This window comes from Semicossyphus pulcher, unplaced genomic scaffold (genome assembly GCF_022749685.1).
Source record: "Semicossyphus pulcher isolate SPU_LCO1_2020_fin unplaced genomic scaffold, fSemPul1.0.p SCAF_15, whole genome shotgun sequence".
Lineage (NCBI taxonomy): Eukaryota > Metazoa > Chordata > Actinopteri > Labriformes > Labridae > Semicossyphus > Semicossyphus pulcher.
The window spans coordinates 7,175,264-7,192,571 of NW_027211659.1; the positions used below are offsets into that span (position 1 = coordinate 7,175,264).

A 17,308-nucleotide genomic window follows, 5' to 3' on the forward strand; every position below is an offset into this window, starting at 1 on the left:
CATAAAATACAATAAAACATTAATACAAATGTAAAAAAAAAAAAAAGATATTCAATAAAATGTAAAATAAATAAATAAATAAAATCTATTTGAAAAAAGTTAATGAGATTAAAAACAGAGATAAAAAACAGAATGATTTCTGTATTTTACATTTTGGAAACAAATAATTGAAATTTATGAAAATTACATATTGTGATAACACCATGAAATGTGCATATATTTAATTGAAGAAATCTTTCTAGATAAAAACACGATATTTAACATTTTTACAAAGTGAAGTACAACTAATCCCATCAGTTAGAGAGCTCCAAGGTTTAGAGGCCTGGGCTGCAGAAGCCACTGTCAGCAGATCTCATGCTGGACACCTCTGCACTGATGTGACTAAAACAGGTTGGACATTCTCCCCTGTTGCCATCATGTCCAGCTCAGAGTCTTGGTAATGAACCTCCTCCAGGGGGAGACAAAAGTTACTAGGATTTCTCTGAAATGTCAAAATATTATTCAGTTACATTTGTGTGTCATTCTCCAATTCAGAAATCAAAGAAAGATGTCGTCTGACCCCTGTCCTGGGACAAATTTGCCTTTACAGACTGTGCTAGGAGCTATAACTACCAGAAACCCACCTCCCACAGTCACAGGGACACACAAACACCTCCATCATTATATAGTGAAGTCGTTTTTTTCCCCCAGCTATTTCTTTGTGTGCTTTTTTGGTCTTTACCTGTCTGCTCTCCTCCAGAGCCTGCATAATGGCTGCCACCACCAGGTTTACCAGCACAAACCGGGCCATAATCTCAAAGCTTGTGAAGTAGATCGGGGAGATCCAGGACAGGTAGGCCGGACAGCCAGCTGCACCAGGGGGACACTCCCTTAAAGTGTCCTTGACAGACACAGAGCAAGGTTCAGGGGCTTGCACACAGACTGGAGGCTACTTTACAAAACTTTCTCACTTAAAATCTTTGTAGTTTAGTAACAACAGTAGTAATTTAAGAAAAAGCCCAGTTCAGATTGAAGACTAGACAAAACCCTGGTAGAATGTTGCAGAGAAAAGTTGCAGCGCTTTAAATTTGTTCGTCTCCGTGAAACATTCTCAAACCCAGCTGGTTTCAGAATCAACTCAACCCACCATGTATCGTTGGTCTACATATTTGCGTTTTGGGCTTATATTAGTGCAGGGCTTTTGTGTCCCGCTCCAGCTGTCTCCGGCGCACACTTGGTAGAGCGTCAGCAGGGCCGTCCCAAAGTTCCTGAAGTTGGCATACTGATTTAAACTCAGGCACTGGTAATCATCAGTGCATTCTGATAAACACAGAGGGAAAAAAATCAGCCTTACATTCAGCACAAAGATGCTTCATACTGACAACACATTTTTTGAGATATGACAATGACAGTAGAGCTGTAGTATTTATCCCAGTTTAACTCATTTACAGTCCACAATCATTTTAGGACGGATGAGTTAAAATAAAGTTGGCTTAGTTATGCTCTGTGCTAGCCGTGTTTTTAGCTACAGCTCCTCCTGTGGCAGACTACAGAGGTTTAGCAAAAAGCTTTTTTGGCTTTGCTTGTGGATACTAGGCAAATAAATTAGCAACTCTGGGACCGTGATCCCTTGCAGAAAACTTATGTGTGTGTGTGTGTGTGTGTGTGTGTGTGTGACTGACCTAGCTTGCCAAACGACTCCACTCCCAGTGCGGCAAAGATGAAAATATTTCCAATCTGGAATCCAAATGCATGTTAGATTCTCTGCACGTGGGGGGACGAGGGCCTTTGTGTACAATCATTTTAATAAACACTTTTTTTCCAAACACATGCACTGTTGTAGGGTTTTTTTGGTGTGCAAATTGGGGCAGAAGCAGAGATACTTTAGGGTCACAATCAGCAAACTGTAAAGTTTACAAATGCAGCAAAAGCATGGTTATAACACTGCCAAATAAAGTCCCTCAGACTCTCTACACATTTATGAATGAAAGAGGTAAAAAAGAGGAGTCTGTGTTTACCTGTGACAGTGCCTTAATGGTGGTTTTCAGCAGCAGTCGTATCTTTTTGGCTTTCAACACTGAGGAGTCATTCTGAATAACAAGCATACATAACACGCACACATAAATATTCATGACCAGTCCCTTTCTAGCTTCCTGTAGTTTAAAAATATAATCTCGAAAATCTTGATTTAAATAAATGTCTGTTAAGTCCCTATTTATCGCTGAATGAGGTAACACAATTGTGACTGAGCCTGTGGCCCACTGATGAAAGCCTTTGCATTTGCAGTACTGTCTGGTGCGACTTTCGCAGAAGAAATTACAAGCAGCGCCCAATTAGTGACGCGTTTTCCATCACCCAGCAGTGGTTGGTCTGCCAGAGAGGGTAGGCGGAGCTAAGCGGCTGCTTTTCTGGTCTCTGCAAGTGTTGTGAGTAAACAGTAATCTACTATGGCTGAACAAACAAAGAAAAGATGGATGACTACAGATACAACTTCACAAATAAGTGAAAATCCAAAGAAAAAGAAACAAATTGGACTCTCAGATGAAGGCAAACAGTCTAAAAAGGAAAGCGACCATCAGCGAGAAAAATCAAGAGTTAGAATCGTAACAAAGGGAGCCAGCTGAGGACGTCTGGTTATCTGGGATGTATGTGCATGCAATTGTCTTTTAAAGCCAAAAGGTGCCGCCAAATAGAGCGAAACTGAGATCTTCAAGATTATCACTTTAAAGAAAATGTGTAAATATGCAGAGTAGATTCGCACCCCGCTAGCCGTTTCACAGATAACATAACATTTCATCCAAAGACAGCTTTAGAACTAGGAAGAGTTCTCTTTGTTGAGAGTGTGTATACCTTGTGCGAGTCTGAGTACTCTGCAGATTCTCAGGATGCTGGGTATGATGGGAATTTTGTCTGCCATTTCTATCTTGTTGAAAATGATGCTGATGATGGAGACTAAGACGGTGGCGACATCCAGCAGATTCCATCTAAACACAAACACACACAAATGTCCCACTTTAGGATCGTACAATAGCTAACATGCTGAAGGAAATGATATAACTCATTCTCGAGTCTTACCTGTCTTTTATGAACCTCTTTACGCCCAATGCTACAAGCTTAATCAGCACTTTGATGATAAAGATGGCAGCGAACACGTAATATGAATACTTTGTGAACTTCTCTATGTACTGAAAAAGAAAGGACACAGGTTTATTTCTGCCATTTCTTTCTTTCGGTTCTTCTTAGATTCCAGAGTAAGTCACACAATAAAGTCATATACTGCAATATATTTATATATTCTAATATTAATATATCAATGTTGTGTTATATCAATATATAATATACAGGAAAAAGAGCCTCAAGGTCTCTCTATATGTGCTTACTACATTAGAAAAGTTTAACACCTTCAGGGAGGCCTCACTGTTAAACACATGGTAAAACTTTATGTAGGGCAGAAGGACCAGTGTTTAGTGAGGCACATTTAAGGAGCTAAATTTATTGTTTCTTTTCTCTTTGCCAGGTGAGTGAAAAGACACTTTAATTGCGATTAATTGGTTTTATTTGGTCTGTCCGTAGGGTTGGAGGGAAAGCCCTCTGTTCGAATGAAGATCAGCAGCGCCCCCGTCTGCAATTTAAGTAAGGGCTTTTTTAAACTAGGGGACCCTAAATTAAGCAGTATCCCCCCTTTTTGATGAGTATTATTCGTAATTGTATTAAAAAATGATTTTCAAGTACTTCAAATCACGTCAACGACTGATACACCGACCAAAATCTTTACTGGATAATTTTAGTGGGTGAGACACGCCTGTGAAGTTGGAGCGGTCCACTGTTGGGCGGATGCTTCGGGTAGCACATTAGACAAATCCTTAATTTAGCCGACAAAAAAGCATTACACAACTTTTTAGGATAATATAATAAAAAACAGTGGGTAATATATTTGAAATTTCTGTTCATGTAGTAAAGTACTGAAAGGGTTGTATTTATGATATTTGAAGCGACAAATACCCCTGTGAATTTCCGAAATGGCATGGTCCACTTTCCAGACGCGGAAGCGATTTCCAGCTGTCAAACTGATTTTGGTAAACCTGTTTCAGCTCTCCGTGGAACGGAAAATATCTGTTGAAGTTACTTAAAGATGGACTGTCCACGCTGGTTGCCCCTGGAGTCGAATCCAGAAGTATGTTTTGTTGACATTTCTTCAAACTATTTTAATAAATCGGAGTCATTCATTCACAAGCATGTGGGGGTTAGCTAACCTGTAGCTAAGAGAGAGAACAAAAGCTGAAGCCGGTGTTGCCTTTTTTGCTTGACCTAAAAGCAATTTGATTGATATATTTACTTGTGTCTTTTCGTTTCAGGTCATGACCAAGGTGAGTACTCCTCATGACTATGGTTAACACCAGCTGGGTGTGAATAATCGGCTGTGAAGCAACATGCAGAGGTAAAAGGCCTTCCCAGCAGCAATGCTACATCCAATGTAACGTTAGCATTAAATGATAAAAGTTTAAAAAATGTATTATTGTCAGATAAAACTAATGGAAGACAACAGGGCAAATAAGAAGTTGAAGAGGAATATATTGTATAACATTTGTTACATTAACGTTATTTAGCGATCCTAATAATAAACAAAATTAATTGTTCAATGTTATACAGCTTTACGATCTATCTGACAATGTCGACCCTGACCTGCAGTAAAGATTAAAAGCTTAAAGAAGCTAACATATCAATAAGTTATTGATGTACCCCCTGATTAATAACCAGACTAACTGCTGTCCATTTCTTGACAATATCAAGAGGTTTAATGGTTTTAGGCCTTCTCAGTCGACAACTATATGGACTGTCATATACGGGAATTTGGTAATGGTCTATTTGTGTAATAGATAAAATAGGGCAATGTACATTGCTAATAAATGCAAGTGTAGCCATTCTGTCCGTAATTTAATGTTCAATTTAGTTTGCTGGCAGAATATTTATTGGAGAGCAAAGACGATGCATTTACATTTCAGTTGTCTGTCACACACAGACTCATGTTCTAGTCTTTGTGGCGTTTGGTAGGAATCAGTTGTTTCTGCAGTTATTCCATTAAAATTTACTTTGAGGGTATCTTTTTTTGTATGCATATAAATTTACTCTCAGCTTTTGTGTAGTTTGTCAATTGCTTGGGTATGAAATCAACCTGGCAATTTGGAGACGTGTATGGATTGGATCCAGAGCTTCTCAGCATGGTACCAAAACCTGTGTGCGCAGTGCTTCTTCTCTTCCCGGTGACCGAGAAGGTACTCCTTTTTTTCCCCCTGCAACATCTTTGTCATAATATGTGTTAACTGCATGTCCATGAACCACATTGGATGTCTCTTTTCTTTCCAGTATGAGGCATTCAAGCAGGAAGAGGAAGAGAAACTCAAGGATCAGCAACAGAAGGTCTCTCCCGATGTCTACTTCATTAAGCAAACTATTGGAAATGCCTGTGGAACAATAGGATTAATTCATGCTGTGGCGAACAACCAGGCTCACCTGGAATTTGGTGAGTACAAGTTATTCTGTTAATGTCTTCCACTTTTGTAGAGACTTGACAGTTTTCCATCTACTGAACAGTTCAGACTTTAGTATCAATTATTCATTAGATCAGGAAAATATTTATCAGCAACACACAATACCTTTTATATTTATTCATATTCTCCAATAACAATATTACATATAGTATTTGCAATGTTACAATTTAATTTAGCTTTTGTCCAACATCAAAACACTGCTGCAGAAAGTTTTATCTACATCTCACTGTATGTTTTCCCTTCTCATCAGAGTCCAACTCTCCTCTGAAGAAGTTTATTGAACAAACCACTAAAATGACTCCGGAGGAGAGAGCCACATTCCTGGAAAAAGATGAGGTAAGGGAAGAATGGGATGATGAATTGGTCGGATGTCACAAAAGGATTTAAAAAAAAAATCTTTTCACAGAAAACACGAGCTTATTTGATATTAACCCATGCTTTTAATCAGTCAGGGGACAGACTAAATAATCTGTCAAAAATGACTTTTGGTACCTTTTTATTCACTGTCCTTTTTAAGGGACACCACCATGGATAACATATTTCCTGGTAACTCTTTAATATTTAAGATAAGATGGTGGCGCCGGTTTAGCTCAGTGGTTAAATTGGCGGCCATATACAGAGGCTATAGTCCTCGATGCCGCGGCCCCTGGCTCAACTCCCGCCCTTGGCCCTTTTCACGTGTCATCCCCGACTCTCTTCCCCTGTTTCCAACACTATCCACTGTCCTCTCTCAATAAAGGCATGAAAGGCCAAAAAAATAATCTTAAAAAAAAAAGATAAGATAGTTCTTCATTGATTTCCTGAGGGGAAATTCGCTTGTTTCAACAGCACAAAGACAATAACCAAGAAGGCAAGTACAAATAAGATTAGGAATAGATTAAAAAAAAAAGGTACAGTATGTATATGTACATAATGTAGTATGATATGGAATGTTAAGTCAATAACAGTGTATATTACAGCAGCAAAAACAGCATATTGGATGTAATAAGGTGTTGTACGGTACAGAATGTACCGTACAATAAGAACATATATGTATTTAGTGTTACGCATTTACAATTTGATGATACAGTGAAAAAGTTTAAACATGTCGGAGGCTGGTCAGATTGCCATAAAGGTAAACAGCTACCATTGTTTGCACCAATCATCAGCTGCTTTTCCTTCTGTGTGTTTCAGAGTATACGTGTCACACACGAGTCCAGCGCACAGGAGGGACAGACTGAGGTTTGTACTCAGATGATCCGTGCTGTCTGAGGTTTCTTCTGACAGATAAAACAACTGGTGTAGTTTTGAACTCTAACAGAAGTTAATGTTTATTGTCTGTTTCAGGCCCCAAGTTTAGATGAGAAAGTCAACCTGCATTTTATAGCTTTTGTGAATGTCGGAGGACATTTATATGAACTGGGTGAGTTAACCGCTGCTGAACTTTGCTTATATAAAGACAATATTTAGTTGTATGTGTCATATTCTTGATGGTTAGTACTTTAATTCCACTTTAATTTGAAGCACACTTTTTGGTACTTCATAGATGGCCGGAAGCCTTTCCCTATTGTCCACGGAAAAACTTCAGAAGATACCCTCCTCGAGGTAAGAATTCAAAATGTAAAGAAACCAAAAAAAAAACTATTCCAATAATCCTCTGAAGCTGAGTTAGTATTCATTCTTTTCGTCATGTTTTCCGTTTCTCTGCAGGATGCTGTAAAAGTTTGTAAGGTCTTCATGGCTCGTGACCCTCAGGAGGTTCGTTTCACCATCATCGCCCTCTCCAAAGATTCATACTGAGGAACCTCCCTCGTGACCCCTGAAGCAAAGGAAGCATGACTGCCAAACATTCTCAAGTGCTGACTTAATTGGAATTTTTTTTCTAAATACTTTAGCAAGTGAGGTGGGAAATTAATCAAATGTCAGGGATGTAATCGTAAATGAATCATTGTTTGTTGTCCACCACCTGTTAGGAACTGAATGAATACAAGTGCTGCTTTGCAACTGACAGTATTTAATGTTTAGATCAACCTGCAGAGATATCTCCATCCCTGTCACTACCTTGACCTTGCACTAAAGTTTGTTTACATGACCTGTTTGGCTCTCATTTAAAACGGTTTTCCGCATCACCGAGGGAACTTCGTATGTAGGGATTTGTGTTTGATCACGTCTAACCACGGGGTCAAAATCAGCTAAAGAAACTTGTTTTGCAAGGCTTTAAATTCAGCCGCAGCTTTGAAGAAACAGATAAGCCTAATGCTGTTGTGCGCAGTAGTGATGTTATGAAAAGCTCATCAAAAAAAAAAAACGTCTCCTGTAAGTGAGGCTCACTGAAACATGCTGACTATACATCACCGTGGAAGGTGCCTACATTTTTGTAAAAAGAATCAAATTCTGTCAAATAAAAGGCAAATTTATTAAACATTTCGCTGGCGGTTCTTCTTTGTAAAGAGGTTTTAAATAGTGTTTTGACTTACTGACAACTTTATTCAACTTTCTTTGTTCATTTATAAGGGAGACTTCAGTCATAGACACTGACATACTTAACTTGTTAGCTCCTTTTCAGTCAGCAATCCCTGTGCAGGTAAATCCAAAAATTAATCAAGCAAGCAAAACCTGTTCCTATGTTTACATTGGAAATTTTAAATCCTTTAAAGAACTAGAGGAGGCCTCTTGAGTTTGCCAACTCTTGCCTTGATCTTTTATTAAGCAAACTGCATCTAAAGTTTATCTTTACTTGTGTGTCCTGTTATGTAATGTTGGCCTGACCTCAGATGAACTCAAAGTTCTCAGGAGGACGAACCTTATCGCTTAACTACTCACACCTACTTACAGCTGAGATGCCTGTAAGTCTTTGAACCCAGTGGAAATATTGTTGTCATGTCTCTGAGCAGGTGAGGGATGTAGCTCTAAAAAAGGGGCAGCAATAGTCTCTCCTACTGTCTGTCAGCAGTTAGATCAGCTTTATTCTTGGGGTAAGGAAACCGTAGAGGGAGAGGAGATGCAAGAGGGGTAACTGAGTCATCCTCCTTTTTTCCCCTCCATCATTACCACACCGCTGTCATCAACTTTTCAAGAGGATCATGATCAAGCCTGGTCGGCCTTTGTATCATGAGTTCCTTTTTTAATCCAAGCTATTACTTTTGACACAAAGGCAATCGTGCAACAGTGAGGAGTGAAAAAAATACAATACATATACACGAAAGAGGCAAGGCAAGTTTATTTATAAAGCACCATTCATACATAGAGCAATTCAAAGTGCTTTCCACAGTTAAAAATAGAGCATTATGACAGGCATTAAATACAGAATACAAAACATAGTCAAATATAAAAGCAGGTCCGGTTAGAACAATGCAACAGTATAATGCTTCTACTTAATTATAACTCGTCAGTTATGATTTTCTCATGGGTCCCAGCCTCCTTTATTTTTCAACAGTCATAACGCTGTAAGTATTACCCAGTACTCGTACAACGGTGTTAGAAATTTCTAAGTTAGGTCCCTGAGCTTTCTTAAAGGGTCCCAGACTCCTTTATTTCTCAAGACTTATCGGTGTAGAGTTGGTTTGTTGGTTTGAGAGTTGGTTTTGGTCCTGTTTACAATAAATACAGTATTTGTTAAATTTGCAAAAGTTAAGTCAAAATCAATAAAGTACACTAAGATACAAGTACCTCAACATAGTTTCCTTCTATAACTATTTTTCCCGCCTCTCTCTATATATAATACAGCCACTACTCAATGTTGCAGTGTATATTTATAATTTTAATAGCCTTTATTTTTATTTTATTTTGTGTCTAATTTTATTATTTTGTCTCTAATATTATTTTCTTACGGGCTATCTATCTATCTATCTATCTATCTATCTATCTATCTATCTATCTATCTATCTATCCGTCGTTGTACGAGTAATAGCGTTGCCTGTTTTCCCTGCAGTGCACCCTAACCGCCGCTGGGTGGCGGTGCAGGAAAGATGTTTGCTTTTTAATGAGAACTCCTTCAAGTAGAAGAGTTTACTCAGACTCAAGTTTTTGACATGTTTCTCCTCGGTGCTCGGCAGTTCACAGACCTCAAATGGAAAAGATTGTGACTTGAGAGAATATTTCGCTGGTGGCTATGATTGGACGTAAAATTACTCATCCACCCGGGCAGCAGTGAAAACCTCAAAATAACCTCCCAGAAAGAGAAATAACGGCGAACTAACGCTGGAAGCGTTCACCTGGAAGCCTCTGAAGGACCTGTGGGTGGTCCTCGGACCCCACTTTGGAAACGATCCTGCCACAGCCTCCTCCTCATGCAGCCTTTAAGGAAAAAGTCAGTGCTTTTGTGAGCTCAGGTCGACTCGCCTGATCGGTGGATAGGTGAGGCAGAAAATATTACCAAAGAAAGTCAAACCGCAGCACAGGTGTGTCGGATGAAAGAACAGGTAAGCAGCTGTTGCTGGAACAGTGATGCAGCGGGAATGTGTTACTGTTACACCTTACATTCATTCACTGATGATCTGCTGGAAATGAACAATAGGAGGCATTTTTCATGAATGAGGAGTGTGATTAGAAGTGCACCCAGACTGCTTGACGGGTTTCTGTGTCTGCTTCTTTGAACTTTCCCACATTTGTATCACTGGACTTCTAACTTTCGCATGCTGTGCCGTTTAAAGGACGCCATTGGATCCGCCGGTGCAGCTCGGATAATAGGTTTTTTGTGATGGAGTGGCGTGAGCAGTCTGCTGTCAGCTGTGAGGAAGCCTACTTGGAGGCGCAGAGGTGGATCGAGGTGAGTAGGAAACATTACAAACTAACTTTCTTTACAGTTTTCGACAGCGGCCTAGCTTTGGAAAATGTTGGGAAAATGGCAAATGTGTATATAGGAAAGTGGTGTTTATCTTTCCGTCTGAATACCTTACCCTTATCTATGACAGTATTTGACTTTATAGGCTCAAAAAGAAGGACTTATATGAGCTTACAGAGGTGTAAAATTATAAGGATGTTGTCTGGGTTAAGCTTACCTGCTTCAAACTGTTATTAGTTGTAACTTGGATCAACTGATGTATGCAGGAAAGTGTCACCCTTGACCTCTCGGTCTCAGGTAGCTGCTAAGATAGAATCATGATTCCATAATTTAGCTTTAAACTCCTCCAAGCATTCAGGCATATGATTCAGAGTACAGGTTCATGGATTTGACCCCTGTCGTCATAGGTTGCTCGCTGCCTCCTTTGACGATCTTGCCCAGACCTGCTCTGGAGTTTTTATGTTTCCCAGGGCTGTGATGTTACGGTTGCTGGCATGTAGTGTAAAAATCTGTAGAGCAATTAAGAAAACTTTGATGAGTGATGTAAGCTTTTGTACAGAACACCTGCCTGAAGCGTAGATCAACCCAGGTTAATGAGCTGACAGGGTTTCCTTCTAGATTTTTCTACACTTTCAGGTGTCAGTTATGAAAACCAGGACATTTCTGGAAAATGTGTAATATGAGGGGCAATTTTTATGATCACTCTTCATGCAAAAATAGCTACTAACCCCCTAAAAACCTTTCCATCCCATTAAGTCAAATTATGTAAAGTTTCCATCCAGCCTCCAGCCAGACTCTCATTCTCACTTTTCTCTCTTTACAAGCGGGTGAAACTTTGTTTCCTCCTCTCGCAAAGTTCCCTCCCCAGCAGGGAGGCGTGGAGCTCTAACTAAACAAATATTGTTCTAATTTCATGAGGGGACAATCTGAATGCTTGTGATGTGACATCAGTGTCTCTCACAGTCGCACACTGGCCCATTGTGGTGGCTTTACCTCGTGGGCTGTGGTGGTGGGGGGAGGAAGATTAGAGGGAGTGAGGAGGATGAATGAGTTGAGTAGGTAAAGGTAAAGGCAACTGGATTTGTTTATTTACCAGTTTGGGTGTTGTAGTGGAAAATACAAAAGCATGTTCTGGCATGGCACGGAGAGTTTCCCTTCAGGGAGAAAGTTTTGCAGCTATTGGATTCTGCCACTGAACGATTAAAAAGCTGCTCGGCTTCGCGGCACTTTAAACAGACGCATGTGTGCATGGCGAGGTTGGTGGTATTGTTAAAAAACGAAATGGTCTGGAGCCTGTCACATGGACGCATTCCTGCATTAGCTACCATGGCTGTGAACATAGCTCCCCTCAGAGCTGGCCAGCTGTCAGCACAGGGCGCCGCGTCCTGCGACCGCGGGGCCAAGCGGAATAATAGAGGTCCTTGTTAATTGAATAGAAAGGCTGTAAGTGTGACTGTTATGACTGTCAAGAACAAGTGGCGGTGTTTATGCAACGTAAAGGTCAGGAGAGCGAGCATATAGCCGCCTGTAAACACAAACCAAGGCTGTTATGAATAATTAGTTGTCTTTTGGTCTGTTTCAGAGCCTTTTCTGCTTTAACCAGTGGAGTTTTAGCAAATGTGGATGTAATATGAATAAATCACAAGTATATTTATCAGTGTCTGTTTTCACAGGACCAGACGTCACCTTCTCTCAGGAAGGTGTAATCCAGAATACTCAGAACGTCTCTTTAACAGGTTTTAGGTAGAGTTTCACTGCAGCCATTGATCTAGTTTAAGGCCATGTAACAACAAAGGCTTTAATCTGTATCAGATTTCAGCGCTACTTTTGATTTCTCTCGCCTGTGTTTGTGTGCGGCTGGTTCAATTACTCTGGAATTAAGCAGCCAATAAAAGGTAACAATCGTTTTCTGTTGTTGCTACCGTGTAACACTGAACCAAATCCCAGACTCCTTACTCTCTAAACTCTAACGAGTTCAGTTTACTTAAAAAAAATAAGGACATGTGAAATGATTGTGTTTAGAATGAGCACGCGTTATTTGATCAAGCTGTACTTTTTTAAAGATGCGAGAACTTAAAGTCTCGAGATGAAGCGGCATTTCGAGAGTATCTAGCTTCCGTATCGTGACGTATTTCCGAGTGAAACAGGACGAGCAGGCGGGACATATCATTAGAGGGATTTGATTTGATCGTTGAGAAGTGGGCGTAGACAGACGTTCTCCACAGCGCAGTAGCTAGCTAACTGACCGAGCGTTCTTGGCGGCTAAATGTCGCAGATTGATTGACAGGTGGATGTCATGATATTATTGGTTGAAATTGGTTGGTACTAGCTTACGTAAGCACATGTGATATTTTGTTTTACAGGAAGAAAAAATGATCGGCTTTTGATATAAGAATACAAAGAAATGGATTTTCTGTATTTTTTTGGGCCTATATTGTCAAATAGATGCACAATATTAGCGGGGATGTGATGTAAAAGGATTAAAATGACAGTTTTCATTTCACCTCGACTTTAGTATTTCCAAGTACACTGTAAAACACAATTTTTTGTCATTTCACTTTTTTTGCTGCTAATATTCAATAATTGTAGATAAAAATGTCTGTTCTTTTTTCAATGGCTTCCATGTCATGTGACCCAGTGTCCTCAAATCAATGTCAGATGTTAACACTCACTTGGACAAATGAGACACACCTCATTACATTGGATTTTCTTGCTCCTAATGTTTTCTAATAATATTTTTTCTTACGATATTACATTTTCAATATGAAATAAAACATGGAAAAGCAGCAAATCTACGTGACAAATCTATTATGTAAATAGTTTCCAATCAATTTTTGCTGATTAGCTAATGGACAGACTGACGTCATCGTTTCAGCTCTTATTATTCCCCTGAATGTCAGTAACACCGACGTTAAACCTCTCATCCGAAAGACTTCTTCACTTCCCAGTAGCGAATATTTTAAAAGGGTTTCCACCATAGTTCAACCAGATTACAAAGTAAAAGATATTTCTCTGGCGTTAATAAGAAACCCGGATAGTTTGGCTTTTATTGATCCATGTTTTGAGGTCTCTGAGTTTTGCAGCCATCCAAATACAACAGAGTTCAACAGAATAACACATCTTTCTGTCCATACTGCTCAGGGCAATCCACAGAACACACATAGGGACTATTTCTTTGTCTAACTAAACAGGTTTCCCTGTAACCCGCTCTGTTTTCCTTACAAAACTACACAAATCATATTCTAATGACCGATTGTTTTGAGTTGTTGACTGACATCTCAACGGTTGATACAGTATATCAATGTATTTGTAATCACCCCTTCGTAAATCTGATCTAATTGGTTTGTTTTTCCCAATTATCTGTTCAGCCACTTGTTGGTCTGCAGCCGTCCACACTCGTGAACTGCCTTCCGTGACCTCTGCCTCTCTGACGCCGTGTTGTTTATCATCCCAGGATCTGACTGACTGCGCCGATCATTAGTCACCTCTCTGTAGCTCCATTCTGCGTCTTTCACCGTCTTGATTGGGAGCAATTATAAAGTAGGACGCATGCATTCAGAGGTACTCACGTGAAGCAGGATGCTCACACAAGAAGCCATTCACTCACAGATACATGTAGCTGCAGGGCTTTTATTCTGAAATGCTGATGGTGTCCATACCAATGTTTTTCCACAGTGTTGTGTTTTTCTTGAGTCAGAGCCCTGAAATATTTGGGTAATAACCCACCTGCCCTCTGATGACCCCCGTCCTGTCCTGTGCAGAAGGAACAAAGAATTTTAGGAACAATTAGTGGTGGGGGGCTGCATCCGCACAAACCTTGAATACTGATCTGCCTCAGTGCCCGGCATGAATAAACAATAGCTGTGGTCACGGACCCAGAGGCTCCTCGGTTTTACCAAGACATCATTCTCGGTTCACTGCAATAATAGTAATTAATTTCACACATGCTTGGGACATTTTAACCCTTTAGACCCCTGAAGACTCTTCACTAAAATCTGCATCTACTGACTCAATCCAAACAGATCTATTGCAAAAAACAGAAAGAAAATGACGATTACAAGTTGTTTTCATTTTAGTGAGTTGAGTTGCCGAAGTGGTTGCCATAGGTTGCACATAATGATATGCATAGTGTCAGCCCGTCCATTAACTTAGGTTTGTGATGTCACAAAACCTGCCAATCTGAAAACGTGTTGTTCAGCCTGTCCTTGGTACACTGCAGTTTAAAAGCAGTCAGGCCCAGCCATGGAGAGGACTGCTCATGTTGTCCCTGATATGTCTTGTAGCACATGAAGAACACCACATGGAGATGTTTACAAGCTTAAACACTTGATTTTCACCGGAGGGGGTCTTTCAGGAAAAAACCCCCACAGAAAAACAACAAAATATAGCCCTAAAATAGTTGTAAATATCTGTTTCCTTAAAACCAAACATTTCCGAAGAGTCATGATGCCATATTACATCAAAAAGTTTAAAAATTTCATGAGAAACGTGTAAGTTTTTACTTCTGAAGCCCCTGAAACACCTGCTAACGCCCAACTTTTTTGCTTAGTGGGAAAGGATCCAACCCCGGGTCAAATGACTCTGCAGTAGACCCGCATAATTATCGCCTCGGCTCCGATCGGCTATGATAGGGACACAAAACCCGGGTCGACACGCTAATCTCCGCCCCCTTTCTGGCGCGATGCTACGACGCGCATTGAAGTTCCTGCCGCTGTCGCGTAAAAACAGAAGAACAACATACAACGGCAAATTTGTTTTTTGTTTTGTGCTAGAGACAGCGATGTGAGAGAGCTTCTTCTGATCCGAGTGTACTGTTGTTTACTAACCCTGTTTCCGACATGACGGTGGCGCGGCAGAAAAGAGACCAAAAGCAGTATACTTCACTGGCAATGGGAAAAGAGACAATCAGCATTTTTTTGCGAGTCATCCCGGGTCTGAAAAACCTGCATCAACACGCTAATTTTGGTGGGGGAGGGCGGGGTATCATGCAGCAAAATCCTTCATTGGCTAACTCTTGGCTTTCAAAATAAAAGCTGTATCTAAAACTGTATCCTATACAGCGGAGTTATAAAAACAAACAACAGTAGTGTATGGTGTAGCAGGAAGTGTTTTTGTCATCTTATATTAGAAAAAAAATGTGGCCATTGCTAGATTTTCAAAGTAAAGCGGGCAGAAACCAGCTTTAAAACTCACTCTACTATGTATTTTTCTGGTTCCCGTCACTGATGACATTTTAAAGTATCTAATTTATAGCAAGGACATTATTTTGTGGTTATTTTCAAACACTGGGAAGGTTTAAGAAATTACCGGTGTTCTCAGGTTTTATTCTGAAATTTAAAAGATCCCATAATGAACTCTTGAGGGCCACATTTCTTTCTTTTATTATGTAGTCTGAAGTCGTCATGAGACTCGATTCTTCCACACGTTCAGCAGCACATTCTTGAGGGGAGCGAGGGTGGGTTTTTCGCAGGAAGGCAAGCTGTTTTTGAAATCTCTGCCCCTGCCTTAAATCTCCCTGTTAAATCAGAGTAGCAGTATGTTGCTGCAGATTAGACTTGTTATCCCACATGGCAGGTTCAAGAGGAGGGGTGGGGGGTGAGAGGGGGCACAGCGGGCTGGATCTGAGGGGAGTTAATACCTCTAATGATGACGATAGAGAGGAGAAAAAGTGTTCTGTTACAGGCGGATTAGTGCCAGGGTGGGTCCCACATTACACACACGGACAGGGAGATAATATCTTGATTAGCACATTCAGCCTGTCTGTGTGAGGTAATGTGAAATCTTTACACCAGACATCAAAGTAAGATAGAATCAGAATGAATCTTTCCACCTGTATTGTGTGTTTGCATGCAGCTGCCCCCGCGTACACAGAACAGTAGGGGTCAGGATTTCATATGCCAACTGCTGCAGCGGCTCACTGATTACACACTCCGCTGTAAGGTTTGTGTGCTCAGTGCGTGTGTGCGTGCGTGTGCAGCTTTGCATGCCTGTTGGCTCTTCCGGCTTTATGATTTAAGTGCCTGAATATGATCGTATTTTTGTCAGTGAAGGAGGAGTCCTCCGAGCGTGTTTTTTCCAACAATATCTCGATCACATTGTACAAATACAGAATCTTTCAACCTCCTTCATGTAGTCCGGCATGCTCCAGGAATGACGGGTATTTGAGGACACAGCTCTCAGGTTTCCCAGGGTGTGTCCCGAGGTGTGACACGACGTTGTTTGAAAATAATAATAGTGTCCTCGAGTCAGCCTGTCTAATCGCTCCGTTTCTAGTTTCCCCTGCCCTCCTCTAAATAACAGCCTGCAGTTAGTCAGCTCGCTCTGTAATTGTCCCGGCGTCTCCTGAAAGGAAAAGGGACAAAAGCCTTGAAACAAGGCACATCAGACCAATTTGGTTGGTGAGACTCGTTGGACTTGTTTGGCGGTGTGTGCGTGAGTGTGTTTGCACTTTGGTTATTACCTGCTGTGTCACCTTACTGTCAGCTTCCAGTGTATTCTGTGTGCTCATCCACCCTGTTTGTCATGTAAATTCATTAAATTCCACGCAGACTTAAAATCAAACACGTACAGGATGATATGTGAGGTTAGTAAAGCTACGCACAGTGTTTCAAAGTCTTTACACTGCACTTTAAACCCATTTACATCTGGCATTAAATGTGATCCCTATCTGCACCTTATTTACATAAGGAAAAACACATGTTAATACAGGGTGTAAAGGTGTGGTGATCAGAATGTGATCAGCTCTGCCCGATGGTAGTCTGACTCTTCGGTACAACATTGACGACTTGGACACGTATCATTCTGTTCAAACTTCTGACTGCAGATTTTTCTTGTGATACCAGAAATCAGATCTTAATGAGAATAACACAATAAAAATACTGTTAAAAAAACTGTCTGTTAAGTCTCTATCTATTGCCGAATGAGGTAACACAATGGCGATTGAGCCTATGGTCCACTGATGAAAGCATTTGCATTTGCAGTATTACAGACTAGAGATAGACCGATATGGTTTTTCCAG

The 17,308-nt window shown here is 40.5% G+C and overlaps 2 protein-coding genes across 8 annotated transcripts in view; both read left to right on the forward strand.

Moving 5' to 3' along the window:
• The first annotated feature begins 4,030 nt into the window (after positions 1 to 4,030).
• Positions 4,031 to 7,929, forward strand: uchl3 (ubiquitin carboxyl-terminal esterase L3 (ubiquitin thiolesterase)). Its single transcript, XM_069663151.1, has 9 exons — positions 4,031 to 4,153; positions 4,335 to 4,346; positions 5,124 to 5,252; positions 5,344 to 5,500; positions 5,779 to 5,864; positions 6,702 to 6,749; positions 6,855 to 6,930; positions 7,054 to 7,112; positions 7,218 to 7,929. The coding sequence occupies exons 1-9, from the start codon at positions 4,112 to 4,114 to the stop codon at positions 7,305 to 7,307; spliced, it is 699 nt and encodes a 232-aa protein (XP_069519252.1). The 5' UTR covers positions 4,031 to 4,111; the 3' UTR covers positions 7,308 to 7,929.
• Positions 7,930 to 9,779: 1,850 nt separating this feature from the next.
• The window catches only part of lmo7a (LIM domain 7a), a 63,916-nt gene continuing 56,387 nt past the window's right edge, over positions 9,780 to 17,308 (forward strand). For 3 of the 7 annotated variants that reach the window (XM_069662765.1, XM_069662771.1, XM_069662766.1), the window contains exons 1-2: positions 9,860 to 9,928; positions 10,160 to 10,275. In XM_069662765.1, the coding sequence (XP_069518866.1) occupies positions 10,207 to 10,275 (69 nt within the window). In that variant the 5' untranslated portion in view covers positions 9,860 to 9,928; positions 10,160 to 10,206. Of the gene's footprint in view, positions 9,929 to 10,159; positions 10,276 to 17,308 lie in introns of all 7 variants that reach the window. The other 4 variants (XM_069662772.1, XM_069662770.1, XM_069662769.1 and 1 more) reach the window with 4 other exon arrangements.